This window comes from Pelobates fuscus, chromosome 12 (genome assembly GCF_036172605.1).
Source record: "Pelobates fuscus isolate aPelFus1 chromosome 12, aPelFus1.pri, whole genome shotgun sequence".
Taxonomy (NCBI): Eukaryota; Metazoa; Chordata; class Amphibia; order Anura; family Pelobatidae; genus Pelobates; species Pelobates fuscus.
Window position 1 is genome coordinate 16,707,415 of NC_086328.1, and position 22,904 is coordinate 16,730,318.

The 22,904-nt window shown below is 44.5% G+C and overlaps 2 protein-coding genes across 4 annotated transcripts in view; both read right to left on the minus strand.

The window, feature by feature from the left end:
* Positions 1–1,474: 1,474 nt before the first annotated feature.
* Positions 1,475–9,357, minus strand: NUDT19 (nudix hydrolase 19). Its single transcript, XM_063437655.1, has 3 exons — positions 8,595–9,357; positions 5,293–5,500; positions 1,475–1,701 (listed from the first exon to the last, which is right to left on the minus strand). The coding sequence occupies exons 1-3, from the start codon at positions 9,327–9,329 to the stop codon at positions 1,475–1,477; spliced, it is 1,170 nt and encodes a 389-aa protein (XP_063293725.1). The 5' UTR covers positions 9,330–9,357.
* An 11,093-nt stretch (positions 9,358–20,450) lies between these two features.
* Positions 20,451–22,904, minus strand: part of LOC134579252 (acyl-coenzyme A diphosphatase NUDT19-like) — a 31,927-nt gene continuing 29,473 nt past the window's right edge. For all 3 annotated transcript variants that reach the window (XM_063438471.1, XM_063438470.1, XM_063438472.1), the window contains exon 4: positions 20,451–20,900. In XM_063438471.1, the coding sequence (XP_063294541.1) occupies positions 20,674–20,900 (227 nt within the window). In that variant the 3' untranslated portion in view covers positions 20,451–20,673. The remainder of the gene's footprint in view (positions 20,901–22,904) is intronic.

Below are 22,904 nucleotides of genomic sequence, written 5' to 3' on the forward strand. Positions count from 1 at the left end.
CACCCTGACATCGTCAGAAGACCCCGAGGCGTTCTACAAACTCCTGGGCCTGCAGTCCTGGACCACAACAGAGCCACCCTCCAAGCAACACAAAGCGGGCGGATCAAAGACCGGCCCCATTACAGTGCAGAGTCTGAACAGACTGGCAGGAGGAAGAGCCTCAGGGCGCTGGACCCCAGACAATACAGCACACAACACGAACCAGTCCCACCCAACACACAGACAAAGAGACTAGAACAACACCAAGGCCAGTCTGAGCCCAGACATCCATCTGAGTCCATAGAGACATATGCCCTTACCTAATAGCCACCGGCGGACCCCACAGTATGCTTCCCAGATATTTGCCCCATGACAGTGGCTGATTAATGGACACATGCATAATACTTATCTATAAAATGGAAATGTTGTATATTACTTATGATAACTCAATAAAATACAATTTAAAAAAAAAAAAGTGAAGGTGGGGAGCAGCGCCTGGGAGATGCTAGATAAGAACTTAAACAGTTCAAGAATAATGAAACAACTTACATTGGGAGGTTGATGGGGCACTCCTGACACCTTAACCACTACAGTGAGCTGTAGTGGTTATGGTACTTAGGGTATTCCTTTAAGAAGAGGAGTTTTTTTTGTTCATATGTGAGATTATGAACTAAGTTTTGCAAAGCTATAAAGAGTATGTGGTTTTTCACTGTTTAGAGACAAAAATCAATGATACTGCTAATGCCTTCATGGGAAACCTTTAATCATAGACTGATATCTAGTGGTCAGAAACCATATTGCATCAACAATAGTTAACTCAGCACTGTTTACATCATAGAATGTAGTTTTTAAGCAGGTCCGTCAACAACTCTTGCTCATGTATACCAAACTTATGGTCAAAATGTGTTTGTTTTGGAAACCCATTTAAAAATGCTGCAGATTATTCTCATGCATTATAAATGACTAATGTCGAATACATATCTCAGTGGTATGTTGAAAAGTGCACATTTTAATAAAGTGAATAATGTTTAGATTGGGTGGTGGTTCTTGGTAGTGGTTCTGGTGACTAGAGTGTACCTTTTAATAATTGCATTTGTGTTGTTGAAAATTAAGCTTTGTTTAAACAAGAAAGAAAAAAAACTGACTCCTAACTTTTTTTTTAGCTGGCTCCCATATTCCAACCAAATTTATCAAGCCAAGTTGTCATATATAAATGAAGAAAGAGGAAAGCAGCCACGTGGGCCAAACAATACACCCTAAGGATGGAGACCTGCATGGAAAACCAAACGTGAGGGAATCTCAGGGATACTGCTGTTCGTCCTGTTTATTGTGGGCATTTTCTGAGCACAGCTTGTGTTATCCAAGAATTTACTATTTCAAAAGTATTGAAAAGATCTTTATTTTTGTGGAGTTTTATTTTCGCACAATATTTTTTGAGAATGCATCTATCACTTAAAAAAAAAAAAAAAAAGGTGTTGCCAATTCAAACATGGCTTCACATCTTACTCTTTGGCTTTGTGTTACAAGGAACATCTATTTTGATGGGACTGAGATGTTTGTATTTCTGTTCGATATTAACATCTAAACTCATCATCTTATTTTGTTCCAGGACTCGGTTATGGCGTTGTCCATCTCGCGAAAAATCTTCAAGGGTTTTGTTTGTAGACTGAAGCGTTGGCCTCTCTCCTGTAAAGTCAGGATTTTCTGGAAACAAGCTGTCACCTACAGAAACAAGATAGTAGTGTGTGAAACAGAGGCACGTTGCAATGTTGACAGTGTGGAGTAGGAAGCTGGCTGTCTAACTTGAAAAATCATTCTCTAAATATTCCACAAAAAAAAAAAAGAGTCCACACAAAATGGAAAATAAATATATCATCAAAATGGTACAGAAAAATTCAGGTGAAACTGACCCTGACCGATTGCTATATTACTGATTTAATGGATTAAAGGGACAGTCCAGGCTGAAGTAGACACCTCCCCTCACACACACATTTAATGCAATATATAATGTATTATAAGAAAAGAAAAAAATGCTAGTCAGATCTAAACAGATCAGATCTTACAGCTAGTCCTGACAATTCCAACATAGACTGATTTGGAGGGACCGTCCCAATTTGTGGCTCCAACTCCAGGTTTCCATAGTCTAAAGTCCCATAGAATTTAGGCAAAGCATGGGCATTGGAGTCATTTGGGAGTTCTTCAGAAGAGCTCTGTGTTTTGGCAGGCCTGAGAAAAGCGAGCCAGTTTACCAAAAAAACTAAACATTTACTGATATAAGTGGACACACTGTTCACAGATAAAGCACTTTAAGTGTGTGGCGTGTTCCTTTAACACAGGTCCCTTCCTTTTTTGAGAACACCCACCTAAACAGAGCATTCTTCAGCCATAACCCTGACGTGCTGGCTTCACTGTCACCGGATTAGTAGGAGAAAAGTAACGCCTAGATTATTATTATTGGGGAATGGCTCTGTGACAGAGCAGGAGAGCCACCTGTAAGCATTTTTCCCAAAGCTCAAGTCGAGTCATTGAGCTCTGTGCCAAGAAGTGATTAAAAGGCGCAGAAAGATCACATTCTTAAACATATTTCAGAATCTATACATTTGATGGCATTTTGCTAGCTCAATGTATATATGTTTTTTATGCTCTTTGTGGCGAAACCGACCTCGCCACGTGTCCTTGGAGGGGGCTGCTTGCCCGCCTCTTGCCTTCTGACTATGGCCCGGGAAGATGTGGCCCTTTAATTATAAGATTTGGGCATAATGGATTTGTGATGTGCTGCTGCTGGCCCTTTAACTCCCAAAGAAAGGGTTTGTACTTTTAAATTGGCACTTCGAAGTGCCAAAGTAGTCGAAGTGGCCGCCATTCGACAAACGAACACATGGTGGCGGCCATCTTGGTTCATTCCATGCGGTCTGCGGTATGTGTAGCCAAATTCATGGAACTGAAATCGGCTACACAGTTCCGCGAACACCGCTGAGCCTTACCACCTCCCACGGTGATTTTGCAGCCGCAGAGACTAAATCCCGTTCTAAGTCATTTTATCAGCCTGAAATAGACCGACCGCACAGCCCAAATCTATGGAACTGTTTTGGGCATGAAAATGTGCTTGCGGTCGGTCCTAAAGGACTTCCATATAACTTTTTAACCCCTGAACCGATTGCCCTGATTTTTGAGTATGTCTATTTCTCGTATGCTGATTATGAAAATGTATGTTTTATGTTGGTGGCAGGTATATTGTAGAAGTTATAAATATTGTGTAAAAACTGTATTCCTCTGCCGATGATAATGAGATTACCCATTGTGTTCAGTAATCATATCACAGGCAGAGGGGAGGATTTTGTGTGGGAGTGTCTGTGTGTATTGTACGGATTGATTGGTTGTTCTGTAATACCCTGTGGGCTGTACTGTGGTTGTGGATTGGGAATAAAAGAGACTATGTGCCAGGACAGTCAGATTCTGCTTAACCCTGAAAACGAAGTGTCGTCTCGTTGTTGGGGGAATTGGATTGTATGCTGACTGCCAGGAGTGTAACCCTTTCGTATGGTTTTCCTGTTCAGATGTTTCCAGGGTTCATATGTTTTCAGGTCGGGAGATTGGTGCTCACAGTAGCTGCTTGTCTATCTGGAAGGGGATTATCGCCTAAACGGTTTTTAACCTCTGGTGAGCAAAACGGTCCGTTACACTCTTCCAAAAGAACACTGGTATTGTAGGACATGAACACTTTAACCATTACACTGCCAGATCAGGTCCAGAAAGACGGATTACAAATTCACCTTCATTGCTACTGTCAACAAGGTATTTCTATGAAACTGTATCCACTGCCACTAGATGTGACCCGCAGCTGTTAAAGGCACACTGTAGTGCCAGGAACACAAAGCTGTATTCTTGGCACTATTGCTCCGCCCCTCGTGCCTCCCTCTCACGGTAAATAAAGGGTTAAAAAAAACCTTTTACTTACCTTTTCCCAGCACCAATGTTGCTCAGCGCTTGGTCGACGCTCTGCCTCCTTCCACAACGAGCAGGGTCTAATGCGCAGCAAATGCCATACATTTGACCTACCCATAGGAAAGCATTGAATCAATGCTTTCCTCTGGGTAAAAATCTGACGCTGAAGGTCAGGACGTCCAGCATCAGATAGCGGACTAAAGGTCAGTTTCAATTCAGGAAGCCCTCTAGTGGATGTCTGGTAGACAACCACTGAGGGCAGACTTAGAGCTCCAATGTAAACATTCCAGTTTCTATGGAACTGCAATAGGGACATTGTACCCAGAGCACTTCAATGAGCTGAAGTGGTCTGGGTGCCTAAAGTGTCCCTTTAATGGCCGGTGTATACAGCATCCTCTGTCGCATGATGTTTAGAAAGCAGTAGGATACAACTCCTATCACATGACGTTTTGTGACCTTTATCTTGAATTGGATGTAAACAGATCTATTTTATGGCCTGTTAATCTTCATTCAAGCTGTCCTGTACATAGTTACATAGTAAAGTCCCCCGATTGGTATCGACCCTGTGAGTATGACTGAAATGGGTGGGTGGGTGGGAGTGGAACATCCCAACGTTAGGAAGAGTTAAAAATCTCAAATGATTAACAAATTATACAGATGTGTAGTTTTATTAATCTAAGATAGCAGTTGCTTTACCCCATCAGTATTATTGTTTGGGGTTTTGTAACATAGTAGGAATCTCAATCTACTACTAATGAACGCCCCTGGTATATGCAGCACACAGAGAGGTGTGCATACTGTACATATCACAGAGTGACTAGCTGCACACATACTTTTTTGTTCTTTTGCTCCCCGTTATGCCTTGGTCCTATGATGAGAAACAGTAAAGGTTTTGTATTTACCTTGGTGAGCATTGACTCAGTGGCCCCACAGAGCTTGACTTTCCTTGTTTCTAGCTTTACATGTGTTCTGCACGTTGGATTATTACCCTGAGCGCACTTTGCACAACACAACCAAGTCTTAGAATGGGTTGTGCTTGCTGAGGTCAATTTGCTAGTGTCCCCAGATGAGAGACACCAGGAAACAAACCCTGGATGTTGGAAGAGGACCGAAATTAGAGAAGGTCCTGCTGGATCCAGGACAGTTGGAAAGTATGTTCCAGGGACCATGCACGTACCTCGAAATACATAAAATTACATCTGATTCCCTCAACGTTGAGTTGTCAGGAGGCTTGCTAAATTTGGGTCATGCCATCACTAAATTTGGACAGTGTTCCCATTTTCACCATACATTTTGGTTATCAACTTAGCATAAGCCACGTTTAATGAATACAAGTGGATGATAAGTTTATAGCCATGGATACTATACCTGGTAATGTATATACATAGCCATCTTGAACAGTTATTGGGATCCCCAACCACTGCTCGCAGCCTTCCAGTGCACGCTGGAGGCTGAACTTGCGCAGCTCCTGAATACGAACAAAGTTGCACATCCTGCTAAATTCATACAACTGAGGAGGCGGAATCAAGAGTCCCCGTGAGAAGTATTCTTGTATAGCTTCCAGAGGGGTCAACCACTAAAAATTGCAAAAATGAAACACACTGATCATTATACTGAGCTTTTTCTCATAGACAGGGAATCTCTGGCCTAAGATTTATCTTCCACTAAAAGAGACATAATTAGGCACCCGGGCTACATTATCTTAATGAAGTGGTCTGGGTGCAGTGGTCCTGTCATGTAATGTAAAACATTTCTGTTCAGTAGATATGGCAATATTGTGATCACAGGGCCAAACACCTCTAGCTGATGTCTGACTAACAGCCACTAGAGGTACTTCCACTTTAAGAACCAATCTATGCTTATTATAGAGCGCATTCAACTGGAAGAGTGTGTTGCGCATGCACTTCTTGTTCTCAATGTTACTCTAAATTTAAAAAAAGGAAAAAGGTTTAAACTTACCTCTTTCCAGCACCGAAACTTACTCAGAGCAGCCACTCGCTCCTCCCCCAGGCATCGCTTCTTCATTTCCTGGTCCAATCCAATGAGTTTTAAATGTTTTACCCCTTTTATTCAATTTAGGAGGCCCTGAATCTAAACAGTGAACAGAACACTCTAGCATTAGGAATACATGTATGTATTGGTCACACTCAGTGACATACATACCAGGGTCGCGGCTGCGACCGGGCCCGGCCCACCAGGCCGACCTGCGACCCAGTTATGTATGTCACTGGGCCAGCCTCTTCTCCTGGGGGGCCCATGAGCCGGCCACCTTAGGGCCCCCCGAGGCTGGCACGGCTGTCACCCGGCTGGCGGGTGCGCAAGGGAGCACTCTCCCTGGCTGAGTGCTTCCTCTTCAGCTCCCTCGCGCACCGCACTGAAACCGGAACTGAAAGAGGAATCTCACGCACCTGCCAGCCGGGTGACACCCCTGGACCCCAGGGAATCCTGGGGTGTGTGTGTGTGAGTGTGTTAGTGTGTGTGTGAGTGTGTGTTAGTGTGTGTGTGAGTGTATGTTAGTGTGTGTGAGTGTGTTAGTGTGTGTGTTAGTGCATGTGTGTTAGTGTTAGAGTGTGTGTGTTAGTGTGTAAGTGTGTGTGTTAGAGTGTGTGTCTGTTACTGAGTATGTTTGTGTGCGTCTGTTAGTGAGTGTGTTTGTATGTCTGTCACTGAGTGTGTGTCTGTCAGTAAATGTGTGCGTCTGTTCATGAGAGTGTGTGTGTGTCTTAAGCACTTACCTTTCTCCAGCGCCGGACTTCTTTGGCGCTGGGGATCTCTCGGACCCGATCCGCCTCTCAACTCCGAATGCGCATGCGTGGCAAGAGCCACGCGCGCATTCAAACCGCCCATAGGAAAGCATTACTCAATGCTTTCCTATGGACGTTCAGCGTCTTCTCACTGTGATTTTCACAGTGAGAATTGCAGAAAATCCTCTAGCGGCTGTCAATGAGATAGCCACTAGAGGCTGGATTAACCGTCAGTGAAACATAGCAGTTTCTCTGAAACTGCTATGTTTTCAGCTGCAGGGTTAAAACTAGAGAGACCTGGCACCCAGATCACTTCATTGAGCTGATGTGATCTGCGTGTCTGTAGTGGTCCTTTAAGTGTATGTGTTTATGCATGCACTGGCGTACATACCGTGGTCGCACGGGTCGCAGCCCTGCGTCCAGGTGCCCGCCGCCATGTGTTGGGGCCCCAGCTTGCGCAAAGTAAGTGCGCGTGGGGGGGGGCCACAGATCAGTTTTCGCACCGGGGCCCCATGGGTTGTGTGTACGCCACTGGTCACACTATAGTGTTCTATAAATTCATTTAATAAACGCTCAGGGGTTTGGAAACCAATATGCAAATTTAGGCTAAAATAGAGGATTTTGGAAAATGTCTTAATTTAAGTCAGGGGTGTCCAAAAGGAAGATCCCCAGACAGTGGCGTACCTACCACGGTCACTTCAGGCCCGGGCCCCTTACAAGCACTCAGACCCGGTTAGGGAGATCTTTTGGTCTCCCTCCCGGGTCTTTGCAGAGTTTGCGCAGCAGGAAGGGGAGGAGGCACTCTGCCTTCACCTCCGTATATATATATATATATGACATGACACATCTGGTGGGGCTGGCATGAAGGCAATGACACAAGGAGAGGCTGGTGGGATGAGGGGGGTATAAGACGCATGGGGGAGGGATTAGATGCTTGGGGCGGGGTCAGGGCAATTTTTGCACTGGGGCCCAGTGATTTCTAGTTACGCATCTGTCACCAGATGTATTAAAACTACAGCTGCCATGATGGAGACTGAACTGTCACAATTCACATCAGTCAAGTCAATAGATTAATGCAGCTTCAATCTGACACAAGCAGAAGATTTAAAATTGCTGCAAATAAGGAACTTTCATATTACCTTGTTGTAAATTGATCTTCGTGTCAGCTTAAAGGAACATTATACTCACAGAGAAACTCCAGCTTATTGTAGTTGTCCTGGTGGCTATAGCATGTTCCTGCAGGATTTTTGTTGTAAACACTGCCTTTTCAGAGAAAACACAGTGCTTATATTACTGCCTAGGGATACCTCCAGTCGCAGTCACTCAGAAGGCCATAACAGATTCTTCCTGGGTCAGGGCTGCACACTCTACGCTCTGCATGGAGACACTGAACATTCCCCATAGAGATGCACTGAGTTAATGCATCTCTGAGGAGATGATGACTGTCGCAGAGCGGCAATAGACTCACATTGCTTTCCTATGGATCGTCAAATTTTATTATGTCAGCCAAGGTGGCAGGGCCAGCCATAACCAGACTCACAGTGCAGGAAAAAGGTGTGTTAATCACCTTTTTAATCTGAGGTAAAGGAGACTAAACAGCCATTTAGACCTATAGTGTCATGAATACACATTTCTTTTCCTGACACTACAGCGTTCCGTTATCTGTCTTTTTCTCTCTTCCACTCAGCATCTCTCCATTCTATTGACCCAACATCTATCTAGTCCGTCCAACCCAAGACCTCCAAAAAGAGCCACTTTCAGATATATCCTTTCCAGATTTAAAATACAAGTTTATTTTAAAAGTGTATTTTTAAAAATAGGTTAACAGCATGGCTTTTCGCTCAAATAAATGGATAACTACCTTCATATATCCCATTGCCTTCTTTTCATGATGGTTCAATAAACGTGATCGGAAAATGCACTCACCTTGAAGGAAGTGACTTCTTTCTGGTCGTCACTGGTCTGCGGCTTTTTCTCCAAACAGCAAATGTAGAAAGCTGTATCATAGCGTCTGAGACTTGAACTATTGGGTATTAATGGGGTCAGCCAGTTGCTCCACTCATATAGAGCCCAGATGTTCGGCACACAATGCATCTCTTTGCACATCTGGATGAACTGGAAAGGGTTGTCCTGAACCTCCGGTCTCCATTTGGAAAGTAACTCTTGATCATGTTCATAGGCCCCCATGGTGTTCTGGATGACTTTCACGTCCGAGTTCTCAGGAACCACCAACAAAATTCCAGATTCTTCAAACGTCTCTCTGATGGCACAGATCCGGAAAGCGACCTCCCCAGGAACCAGAGATCCAAACTGAGTTCTGTCGGTGACAAACATAGGAGGCCTAGTACTGGGGTGCTGTTTCACCAAACCCAGCCCAAAGTTAGGTTGTTGTTGATATCTTTCAAACACCTTTATCCAATCATTGGAAAAGTCTGACGGGTCAACAAGACCGCCTGGGAACACGAAAGCATTTGGCATGAACCCACTTTTCTGATTGCGCTTCAATAAAAGAACATCATAGTCGAAAGGGGTTTTATTCGGATTTTGTGGCCAATAACGCAGAGCTGAATTCTTACATTTTGGCACAATACATCCATTCTGAGATCCTGCTGCAAGTATCAGAGTAGCAGACTCTTTCCAGTGCTTTAATGCGTTATTCATGGTTTCCGTTTTAATTCTGAAGAATATTTATTTTCAGGATATAAAGAAGCACAATAGGTCAACCTGTATTGTTTCCCAATTTCAAGCATGTAAGTTCAGTCCGTGGATACCATCAAGATCTTGATAGGAGATATAAAAGACAGGTTTATTCAAAATTTGCCACAACATTTTTTTTTTTAAAACATACAGATTTTGTTGCTAGATCAATTTAAATTTTTGCAATTTGTTAAAACATGCAAATGGTTCATTAAAGATTTAAAAATAATGACAAAACAATACTTTTTACATAATGGTACATCTGTCAATAGTGGTACACAACATTAAGCAGTAGTGGTTCTGGTGATAGTTGTAACGGATCACCTGGCACCCCGACTGGGTACCTCCGTTGAAGAATGCTCCTAGCGCTTCAGCCGACACCATAACCACCGTAGACTCCTCCAGAGAGCAAGGCAGGAACAAGCTCTTACAAGAGCTTAGTAGTGATTTAGCAAGGGAGTATGACAAGCATAGCAATCCCTTGTAGCAGATTCCCCCAATAAGAGACAGCACTCCAAATTGAGGGTGAAGTAGAACTCCTCTACTTGGCACCAAAGGGCCTTCTTTTATGGAGGTCTTAAACATACAGGACCGCCCACAGGGTTTTTCAGAACAACGAATAAAAACATTACAACACATACAATAAAGTAAACCACTCCCAGCAGAAATCCTCACCTCTGCCTGTGATACAATGATCTCAAGACAATAGACTAACTTAATTAGCACAGGCAGAAAATATACTGTTTTTACACAATTCTTATAACTTTAAAAGTATGCATGCAATATTAACAAAAGTTACATATTTGAAATCAGCGTCTGTAACGGACCGTTTCGCACACAAGAGGATAAAACCCATTTTAGGCGATAATCCCCTTTCCCATAGACCAGCGGCTACTACAATCACCAACCTCCCGAACTCCAAACTGCACGTATTCACCAACTCTCAAACAGCAGACACACGAACCCTGGAAGCAGCCGAACAGGAAAAGCAATACGAACAGCTTACACTCCTGGCAATCGGCATACAGTCAAATTCCCCCCAAGAATGAGACAACACTTCAGCGTCAGGGTTCAACAGCAACTTCAATGCCGACAGACTCCACTAGTCTTCAAAAGCCCCTTCAAAAACACCTAACCTAGGCAAAAAAAACAATGGGGACCTAGTTACACCACATGATCACACACCGCACAAGCCCGCCACAGCGTCAATGCACCCCATCCTTGGCAGGTCCCACTCTCACAGTCCAATGTCTGCTCTTATGAGATTAACCACTTACTTGGGGAAAAAGTCCATCTGAGGCTCTCTGCAGTACAAGGCTAAATAGGGACCTGAGATGAGGCACCTGTAACAGGGAGGGGTGCAAAACCAAGGAGTTGGCTAGACTCCCAAATATATATAGGAAACATGGGGGGGGATGGTTGCACTCACCCGAACATGCCCAAATGGGGTGCTGCTGGGGGCCACACCACACAACAAACAATACACAAGATCCAGCGCACTCTCCCGTCCACTAAACAGCCACTTCAATGTTGACAGATTTTATTAGTTTTTAAAAGTTTTTTTTTTAAAACACCTAATCTAGGCAAAAAAAATAATGGGGATTTAGTTACATTATATGATCATACATTGCATAAGCCTGCCACAACGTCAATGTACCCCATCTTTGGCATGTTCGGGTGAGTGCAACCATGTTTCATGTATATATATATATATATTTGGGAGTCTAACCAACTCCTTGGTTTTGTACCCCTCCCTGTTACAGGTGCCTCATCTCAGGTCCCTATTTAGCCTTGTACTGTAGAGAGCCTCAGATGGACTTTTTTCCCAAGTAAGTGGTTAATCTCATAAGAGCAGACATTGGACTGTGAGAGTGGGACCTGCCAAGGATGGGGTGCATTGACGTTGTGGCGGGCTTGTGCGGTGTGTGATCATGTGGTGTAACTAGGTCCCCATTGTTTTTTTTTGCCTAGGTTAGGTGTTTTTGAAGGGGCTTTTGAAGACTAGTGGAGTCTGTCGGCATTGAAGTTGCTGTTTAATCCTGAAGCTGAAGTGTTGTCTCATTCTTGTCTGCTGTTTGAGAGTTGGTGAATACGTGCAGTTTGGAGTTCGGGAGGTTGGTGATTGTAGTAGCCGCTGGTCTATGGGAAAGGGGATTATCGCCTAAACTGGGTTTTATCCTCTTGTGTGCGAAACGGTCCGTTACAATTGGTGGCAAGCGGCGGGATCATTCTCACAGCCCAGAAGGACAGCTACAGGGCAACACCATTCCTTGGATTAGTGAGGGCAACGCCAGTACCCGTACAGCGCCCCTATCTACAAAAGAAGCAACTTCAGGGAGCTGAAGGTGTCGTCCTTCCTCCCCAGCGGCAGTGTGTATCCCAGGGAGCTGAAGGTGTTGTCCTTCCTCCCCAGCAGCAGTGTGTATCCCAGGGAGCAGAAGGTGTCGTCCTTCCTCCCCAGCAGCAGTGTGTGTCCCAGGGAGCTGAAGGTGCCGTCCTTCCTCCCCAGCGGCAGTGTGTACCCCAGGGAGCTGAAGGTGCCGTCCTTCCTCCCCAGCAGCAGTGTGTGTCCCAGGGAGCTGAAGGTGTCCTCCTTCCTCCCCAGCGGCAGTGTGTATCCCAGGGAGCAGAAGGTGCCGTCCTTCCTCCCCAGCGGCAGTGTGTACCCCAGGGAGCTGAAGGTGTCGTCCTTCCTCCCCAGCGGCAGTGTGTATCCCAGGGAGCAGAAGGTGCCGTCCTTCCTCCCCAGCGGCAGTGTGTATCCCAGGGAGCTGAAGGTGCTGTCCTTCCTCCCCAGCGGCAGTGTGTATCCCAGGGAGCAGAAGGTGCCGTCCTTCCTCCCCAGCGGCAGTGTGTACCCCAGGGAGCTGAAGGTGTCGTCCTTCCTCCCCAGCGGCAGTGTGTATCCCAGGGAGCTGAAGGTGCCGTCCTTCCTCCCCAGCGGCAGTGTGTACCCCAGGGAGCTGAAGGTGCCGTCCTTCCTCCCCAGTGGCAGTGTGTATCCCAGGGAGCAGAAGGTGCCGTCCTTCCTCCCCAGCGGCAGTGTGTACCCCAGGGAGCTGAAGGTGCCGTCCTTCCTCCCCAGCTGCAGTGTGTACCCCAGGGAGCTGAAGGTGCCGTCCTTCCTCCCCAGTGGCAGTGTGTGTCCCAGGGAGCTGAAGGTGCCGTCCTTCCTCCCCAGCGGCAGTGTGTATCCCAGGGAGCAGAAGGTGCCGTCCTTCCTCCCCAGCGGCAGTGTGTATCCCAGGGAGCAGAAGGTGCCGTCCTTCCTCCCCAGCGGCAGTGTGTATTACAGGGAGCAGAAGGTGCCGTCCTTCCTCCCCAGTGGCAGTGTGTATCCCAGGGAGCTGAAGGTGCCGTCCTTCCTCCCCAGCAGCAGTGTGTGTCCCAAGGAGCAGAAGGTGCAGTCCTTCCTCCCCAGCGGCAGTGTGTAACCCAGGGAGCAGAAGGTGCCGTCCTTCCTCCCCAGTGGCAGTGTGTATTACAGGGAGCTGAAGGTGTCATCCTTCCTCCCCAGCGGCAGTGGGTGTATCCAGAGGGGAGACAGTCGGTCTCCTCCCCCCCCCCCCCACAACCAGGCTCCAACCAGGCGACTTCCGTGGTAGCGCTGGCACCAGGGCAGAGTAGCGCTGGTCTCTGCCCACTCAGCAACCCACCAAGGCAGTCTACCAGTTCCCCGCACAGCCGTGGTGAGACACCTGGACATGGACAAGTTGCTACTTTATCCAGGTGTAGTAACCAATTATTGTCGGTGGGCTGTACTGCTGTTTGTGCTTTGTGGGTGGGTTGCTGGACTAACCAGGGCACTGATCGGCAGGAGGTCAGATACCCTGTTAGTCTAGGGGGTAAAGGGGAGAAGTGTGGCGAAACCAACCTCGCCACTGTGCACTGGAGGAGCCTGGTTGCTCGCCTGCTCCCTTTGGACTATGGCCCTGCAGGTTAAAGCTTTTATTTTCCCTGCAGAAAGGCTTGTTCATGCCTTTCTGCCGGGGTTTTCGGTAGATTCCAGCTACCGAACAAACTACCGTACGAGGGACCACCTAGGAGCTGGAGTGTGCCGTCAATTGACCGCCCAGAAGCTGCGGTTAACCACAGCTTACTTGATGAACGCTGGGTGGCCTTTGTTCGTTTGCCGAACACGTGGCAGCGGCCATTTTAACTCCCGAACGACCAGCGGTGTTCAGCGCTCAAACTATGGAACTGAAAATGGACACTTTATTGCGCGAACACCGCTGAGCCGCCAGCCTCCTTACCTCGGCATTCGGTAGTGGAACCGACTGGCTGTTCATTCGGTAGTTTGACCGTATGAACAGCCTCACCCCAGATAGCCATGCCATGGAGCCTATTCGTGTAACGAAAGACTATGTGGAAGACTTTGGCTCCATGGCGATTGAACTGTATGTACGTGATCTGAGCGCCATTCGGTAATAATGTGCACTCAGATCTAAGCTATCTGGGGATATGTTGAATGTATATGTTTTATGTAGTAATTGTAACACTGTAATTTTGTATCTTTTTTACTAACGTGTGCTTAATGGAGTTTGCCTCTGTCCTTGGAGATAATTGGATTACTTCCCAATTATCTCCAGGACAGAGAGGAGGGATTGCAATGCATTGGGGGATCTGTTTAAATGTTTAAGCTTGTGATTGTTCCTTTTGCCCTTTGTGTCCTAGTTTCCCATCTGGTCCCCTAGGGGAGTGTCCACCAGGTGGGAGACCTGCATAAAAGCCGTGCAGGTAGCCCCAGTGAACCAGATTCTGCTTGACCCTCAAACAAAGTGTTGTCTCGTTCTTGGGGGGAATTGGATTGTATGCTGTTACAGTGCGACTGCCAGGAGTGTAAACTGTTCGTAAAACCCCTTCAGTGACTTACCGGAGTCCAGGTTGGGTCAGGCTCCGCCTACCTAATGCGCACGTGCAGCAATAGCCGTGCACGCGCATTAGACCACCCCTTAGGAAAGCATTATACAATGCTTTCCTATGGGGATTTTGGTGACGCTTGGGGTCCTCACATAGCGTGGAGGACCTCCAGCGTCGCTTAAAACACTTTTCGTGTTCTAAGAACACGGAATTCCCTCTAGTGGCTGTCTGATAGACAGCCACTAGAGGAGAACTTAACCCTGCAAGGTAAATATTGCAGTTTATGAAAACTGCAATAATTACACTTGCTGGGTTAAGGGTAGTGGGGGTTGGCACCCAGACCACTCCAATGGGCAAAAGTGGTCTGGATGCCTGGAGTATCCCTTTACGAGAATTTTGATTTATCCTACACAAATGGATTTGTGTACAGTTCCACAGAATTCCCAACCAGTAATTTTAGACTACTAACTTCACAGGTAATTACATTCAACTGAGATCAATGAATTAAGTCAAACAGGATTCCTGAAGGAACCTCCATGTTTAGTCTATTGAATTCCCTAATGCAGCAGAGGGACATTAGGGCACTCTTTTCCTGTACTGCCCATCGGTATGAAGAAATGATATCATCTCAGCAGAACATGGAGGCCATAGCACTGCTACAGCAAACATTTGAATCTTTGAACAAATCCACTGCATTGTCCCAGACAAATCTCAGCTCTACAAGTGAATGATCCCATGTGCTATGAAGTAACTATATGCTACAGGACAGAAACAAATTATTATTAATACCATTTTGGGGTTTTATTTTTGAGGATCCTTCCTCTTTTAAATAAATGACTTGCTTTTCACACCATGTTTCTTATATAACATTTTAATAGAATACTCAAATATATGGATATGTGATATACATGCAGGCAAGCCTGATTGGATCTGACAACCACCATTAATGATTTATCTACCATATCCAGAAGTGTAGAGGAGTCAGGAGGAGCTGCACACTGACATGCTAGCAGACACCTTGTCAGTCTGAAATAAAGTATATTAGTAAGAAGGGAGACAAACACTTTGTATTACAATCTAAGCACAGAGTACAGGTACACAATGTATCTCTTACACCAGAGATTCCAAAAAACAGGCAGTCATTTACACTGACAGCTGAGGGACTACAAGTCCCGTGATGCAGTGGGGCACACGCTCTATTTCCTGGCCAGGAGATCATGAAACGTAAGGATTAATTAGTGGAGTGGATTTAGGGGTTAGTGAAGGATATTGTGTGATACGAAAACTATATTAAAAAAAAAAAAGTTCTGGCTTTGTTGAAGTAAATAACTATCCACAGCGCCCCCTTGTGGCTCGGTAAAAGCATTGCAGGCTCTTCTGGGGAATGGGCAATATAGTGATCATGCGGATTCGGCTTTTATGGCTGTCTGAGCATAATGGGAGTTAGTGCATCAATAATTATCCCACTTGGACGGGGGGGGGGGGGGGGGTGTCATCAGTTCAAGCAACCAGTGACAATGCCTGCTGAATATTAAAATGTCTAATTTCCTATGGTGCTCAGACCATCCCAACCTGTCCATTTATTGAACATGTTTAGGATTTACTAATCCCTGCAAAATGTACCTGTGTATGTATCAGATCCTATACATTTGTGTGGCATTTTGTGACATTCCTTTGGTGCTCAGATTAACCCCTTAAGGACACATGACATGTCATGATTCCCTTTTATTCTCGAAGTTTGGTCCTTAAGGGGTTAAAGCAAACACTAGTGTGGCAAACCTAGCCACTTCTGGAACACTGGACTTTAATTGCCATAAAGGTTGTCTGTATTGTATGCTGTGTAAATATATGTCTTCTGCTGTGTATTATGTGTCCATTGTAATTCGTATGCTAGCAGCCGTAAGCCGCTAGCATTCAGTCACTTTGTTTCACAAACGGCGACTATCCAGGCCATTCGTGAAACGAATATGGGCCCCCCTGATAGACCACACATTAAGAGACGTGTGGCGCTCATTAACCGAATGCAACAATGTTGCAATCGGTAATTAAGTGTATTCCTAGGTGGCTGTCGTTCGTCTACCGACCACGCGGCGGTCTGCCATCTTGGATTCTTTGTTCCCCAGCGGTGTTTTGTCGTCGAGCGCGTGGAACTAAAAACGGCTGCTCGACGACACGAACACCGCTGCACTTCCAGGCCGTTCGGGAGCTCCGGTATTCCCCTATTATGTTTTCCCAGTAGTATTCGGTACGTTTGAAACAAACTAAATAAACGAATGGATTTCATGCGGCGTTCGGTTAGTTTAGCTGGGATCTGAGCGGTATTCACACAAAATGTACCCTCAGACCCCAGCTATCTACCGAACACCGTTTTGTGCAAATCAGACGAATATTGTTAAAGTTATATATTTTAATGTGAATTGCCGGTTCTGCTGCACGAGGGGATAATCCACTTAACAGTCTATTTCAGTGGGAGTATCCCTCTCGTGCAGCGGTGCCTGATGGGAGAAATGTATCCACTGTTAAGTCCCCCATGTAGTCCCTTACTGTATCACCCCTGCTTTGTCAGTAAGGAAACCCCTTGCATGGGGACTTGCATAAATACTGGAAGTTCTGAATAAAGCTGCTAGTTGACTCCCAGACTGTGTTTCGTCCGGTTATTGGGAGGATTGGGGATATTGCATTACTTTTCAGCGCTGACTGTGGATTTACCGATAATACCAGCAGAGATCGTGGATTTGAATACTACACTCCGCTACAACTAGCAAGTTTGATATTTGTTACATGCTAATGTTACAGATATCCAGAAATTGACTGTTATTATTTAAAATGTTGCAAGGCTACTTGAAATCACCTATCTTAAATTACATGTTTGCTCAGGTTAACCATCCTACAATGATGTAAACTATTTTAGTTAAATATGAACGATTAATACATAATTGAATATTACTGTATGTTGGAAAATCAAACATTTAATAAATGCAAATAATAAAATGTGTAAATAAAGTTTTGATCAGGTGTTTTAATTAACAGCGATCATTGGCAAAAATCACTAAACTAATGAAGCTTAGCAAATACAGATGGGTTTCATGAGCTGTGAAGTTTTAGAATACAATAGTTAATGTTCAGGGATGGACTGGCCACATCTTGCTGAGATCAGTCCTTTCTGACAGTCCACTTTAATTGTCCTGGTGATCATACATGTTCTGTGAGGTCCAGAGGTGGATTATTACCTAACCTTACTTATTTTGCCCAACTCTGCTCAAAGACTCGTCACAGCACCCAAAACAAGGAAAACAAACCAGCAAAGAAGAAGCACACTTTAAGGCGATCAATAGATACTAGTGTAGGCATGTAATTACTTCTGGAGGAAGGAGGTAGTGACAATTTTCCTTCAGAACAACAAATTATGTAATATAGTGTTCAGTTGTTGATATACACCATGGGTCGTCAACCTGGTCCCTACCGCCCACTAGTGGGCGTTTCAGGATTCCAGGTGGGCGGTAGGGATTTCCAGGTTGATAGTGCGGGCTGGCGGGTGCGAGCCGGCGGTACCCGTGCGACTGGGTACCGCTGTGACCATTTGCGGCTCCGGCCCGTGCGGCCGCCTTCCAAAGTGTCCATCGGGTGGCCCATGCTGTCAGGGCCACCCGATGGATGCGGATTGTAAGGGGGCCCGGTCAGCGCTGGGCGCTTTAACAGCGCAACCGGGCCCCCTGTGATGACATCACAGAGCTGGAAGGAAGTGATTCCCCGGTCACTCCTCCCAGCTAAAACTGAGAGCCGCGCGGGAGGAAGCAGAGTGGGAACTCTGACTCCCATCCACCTGAGCCACCACTGGACCCCAGGAAAAGTCACCCTCCTGCACCTTAAAGGTAGGAAACAGGAGGGTGACTTAAATATAATGTGTGTTTGTTTGTGTGTGTGTGTCTTTGTAGGTATGTCTTGTGTGTGTGTCTGTCTGTATGTGTCTTTGTATGTATGTCTTGTGTGTGTGTATGTGTCTGTATATATATATGTGTGTGTGTGTGTCTGTCTGTATGTGTGTCTTGTCTTTGTATGTATGTGTCATTGTATGTGTGTCTTGTGTGTGTCTATGTATGTCGCATGTGTGTGTGCATGTCTGTGTGTGTCTGTTTGTATGTATGTGTGTCTGTATGCATGTGTCTTGTGTGTGTGTGTGTCTGTATGCATGTGTCTTGTGTGTGTCTTTATGTGTGTCTTGTGTGTGTGTGTCTGTATGTGTGTCTTGTGTGTGTGTGTATGTATGTGTGTCTTGTGTGTGTGTCTGTATGTGTGCCTGTCTGTTATAGTGGATTATAGTAAGTGGGCTACCTAGCTCAGCCTTCCTACTGGGCATTGCTATAAGGAAGGTTAAAAAATAGAAAAAAGGGAAAAAAAGGTGGGGAGGGGAATTGAGGAGGGAGAGGAGATGAGAAATCATATTATGCGCAAACAGAGAAGTCGTCTGAATATCACTGAAAGAGACCTTCGTTTGTTCCTTACGAAAATCGAACCAGATATCAAATATTTAGTCTCGCAGCATCAACCTCAAGGATCTCATTAATCACTAGTAAAGGTAATTTCAATTTACTTTATTGTTTTCTCATTAAACTTTATAAAGTTAAAAACCTTATAAACCTGCATTAAGTAGAAATAAAAAGATAAATGTACGTACATTTATTTTTTTTAAAACACCCTCCTTTCTAAAAAATATTCTGCATTTGCGGGAAAACTGGTGGGCGGTAAGGACATTTTTTCAACCAAAAAGATGCATTAGTGGGCGGTAGGTAGAAAAAGGTTGACTACCACTGATATACACAGTGAGGAAAAAAATTGAAAACTGTAAAGCCTTTCTTCTGTTGACATCGCACACAAATGAACTTCTTAATTCACAATTACTGACACTATACACAAACACACCCCTACAATCACACAGACATTCTGACACTACACAGTAGTAGAGCAGTGCACTCTCACATTTACTCTACACAAAAATGCATCCTGGCATTCATGTGTACAAGCACAACAAACACACCTACAATTGTGTATTTACAATCATTGGACACTCAAATATATGCATTTATTCACACTATGCACCCACATCCGGACTTGCACTACATACATACCAATACCCCCAGCAGTTTATAACTTCACTGGAAATTGTGAAAATCACAAAAAAAAATTTCCAAATCAGGTACTTTGCTTACACTGTATCAGGTCTGTGTATATATATTCACCAAAATGGGCCCAGGAGTTCAGATACCACTCTGTCTGTCCCTGCTAATGCTAAGATGGACATATTTTATATGCATAACTGTGATACTCTTTTATGTCTCACTTTTATATAAAAGTAGTTATTTTAAGGAATTAGTCATTAATAAATGCCATATGGGGGTCGGAGCCAGACTGCTAAGCTGGGCAGACGTTTGCTGAGTGAGCTCCTACGCTCGGCACCATAAATCATTGATTTCCAGCATTCAGATCAACATTTTCAGCGCAGACCCAATCTCATTGAAACAAGGACACCTAGGTGCATCCAGCGATACAAGTCTTGGAATTCTTCTTGCCCAGTTCGTTGGTTTGGGTACTCTTGTGGCCTACGAACACGGAAGGTGTTGAAAAGGCAGGTCACTCTCCAGATGCTATTACTGGCTGATTTACTAAGACTAAACTCAGCTCCCCCCATCCTTTGGACAGTTGGGGGTTATCCTGGTCCCACCAGTTAAAACTAAGACTTCTTTTAATATTGTCACATGGTGGGTCCTACCCCGAGTATCTTCTGCAGTGTGGGCAACTGACCTAGCCTAACTGTTAAATTAGTTTCTTTGGCATGCTTTTGACACACACCTGCCTGACTATTCTTGCTTTACGTCACTAAAACCGTGCACATTCCAAACATGTCAATTGATATGCTAGCAATATCTCTTGTTTTCTGAACTCTCATGGTATTTAGATAGCGCCAGCATATTCCGTAGCGCGTATGGATATGTTGCAATCAGCTTGCCTATTACTCTCTGCACAACAAAAATAAAGATTGACAAAATAAAAAACGCCATATGAATTGTGAACTTCAGATCATAGAGGAACCAATGTTATATTAACGTTAACAAGTTCTTTACAAAATAAACCTGTCTGGGTTAGCTCTGCTTGTTAGAAAAGATGACATAAACATTATCAAATGAACATTGCTGTACTCTGCATACCCAAAGGATAGGTACAGAACTGTACCGTTCAATGTTCTTTATTGTAGAACACAGTAAACTGAGGTAGCTGGTGCATACGGTAACAATATGGCTAATTTGTGGTGCCCTTATCTATCCAGCTAGAATTAACTATTTGCTTTTTCGATTATCAATATTAACAAAACTTCCCATTCATGGGCATATGCCAGGATTGCTATCCAGAGAGTTTTATTTAACTCCTTTTTATGCTGGGATTAAGTTCAATGTCACATCTTGCTCTTGGGTTCCAATTTACAATGAGCATTCATGGCCACCGGGCTCAGATGATTGTATTTCTGTTCAATATTAACATACAAGCTTGGAACGCCTTTGTTTTGCAGGAATCGGTTATGACGTTTTCCATCTTGCAAAAGATCTTCAACAGGTTTGCTGGTAATCTGTAAGCTTGGCTTTTCTCCTGTAGGGTCAACATTGTCTGGATACAAATCATCACCTGCAAAACATGGTGGTTTTGTTTAATATGATACGGTCATACAAAATTAAACCCTGCGCTCAAACTCCCACTACTCCGGGGGGCAGCAATAAATGTAGTTCCACATCAGCCCCAAAACATACAATAAAAAACCAAAAAACTTACTTGCGCACTTTCCCAAATCCCTATGCACATTTGAATAACTGGAGGTTTTCTTTAGTATAATTCCAATGGCGTCAGCTCACCTGCCACGGCAAGGCAACTCTTTAAGGTGAGTCCTACACCGACAATTCACCTTGATGTGGCAGGAGAGCTTACACTTAAATGGCCATTGGAGTGATACTAAAATACCTCCAGTTATTTCATTGTACACAGCAATTTGGGATAGTGCACAAGTCATTTTATATATTTTTTCCCTTTGGGTTTTAATAGGATATTGTGGTTTAAAACATTCTGCCAAGTAAAAATGTATTCCAAAAAGTTAAACCGATCTCACAAAACGAAAAACTAAAAAAATGCCACAAAAAATATTTGGTAAATAAAGAGATAAGTAACCAAATGCATTGAAGGAACACTCCAGTCATACTACAGGTACCAGCACAACGTAAGTATATTTAGCAGGTTTTAATCTCATGTTCATACTATGTTGTTCTCCACAATCAAATCGATTTATATTTAAATAACAGTTTTGCAGCTTCCTGCATTGGTACACTGCCCACTCTTTTCACAAAGCACATTTCTAATTAGACATGCTGAGCTGAAGCAGTGAGAGGTCACGGTGGCATCCTAGGTGCAGGTTAGAGCATGTGGGCTGTGGGTTAAACACATAGCCTCCTGTGGCTGCCGAATTTATATACTGTCAGATATAGGAAATATGGCCCGGAGGTAGGTGGCCACCTGTTCTCAGTACAGCATATGTGGTACCACCAGCGCACACTAGGAGTTGGGGATACAGCAGTGTCACTGAAGAAAAACCTGTCTCATGAACAGAATATTAATCCAGCTGTACAGGCAGACAAAACTTTGTATCTATTTAGAGTTTATTTCAAAAGTTTAGGGTAAAATTGATACCTGAAAACATAATTGACTTGATTTTTTTTAAAGGAACATGCATTCTCCCCCCCTCCCCCCCACACACACGCCTCCCTACATATAGTAAAATCTTACTTGTATTCAAGTCTGTAGCTGCTGGCTCTGCCACTGTCTAACTCTGGGATGCCTGCTGTCTGCTGACATCAGAAGTGGTGGTCTGAGCCAATCACAGTTCTTCCCCATAGGATTTGCTGAGTCTGTCAAGGAGGCTAATTAGGGGCAGAGCCAGCACAAGTCAAAACCCAGCCCTGGCCAATCAGCATCTCTTCATAAAGATGAATTGAATCAATGCATCTCTATGAAGAAAGTGCAGTGTTTGCATGCAGAGGTTGTAGACACTGATTGGCAGTCACACTGTGCAGCACTGCCCCAGTAAGCACTTCTAGCAGCCATCTAAGGAGTGGCCAGTGGAGTGCTCACTAGGCTGTAATGTAAACACTGCATTTTCTCTGAAAAGACAGTGTTTACAGCAAAAAGCCTGAAGGGAATGATTCTACTCACCAGAACAAATGCAATAAGAGACACCATAGTCACCAAAATAACTTTAGCTTTATGAAGCAGTTTTTGTGTATAGGTCATGCCGCTGAAGTGTTATTGCTCAATTCTTTGCCATTTAGGAGTTAAATCACTTTTGTTTCTGTCTATGCAGCCCTAGCCACACCTCCCCTGATCGTGACTGACACAGTCTGCATGAAAAAAAAGTTTCCTTTAAATCAGATGTTACTTACTTTAAAGGTTTTAATCTCTTGCTCTGTAAATTGAACTTTAGTCAAAAACAGGAGACCCCTGCACGGTCTAGCAAGCTATTAACAGATCAGGAGATAAGAAATCCTAAATTAAACAGAATTTGCAATAAAGGAAGTGTAAACATTAGATGACTCTTTACAGGAAGTGTTTAGGAAGGCAATTCACATGCAGGGAGGTGTGACTATG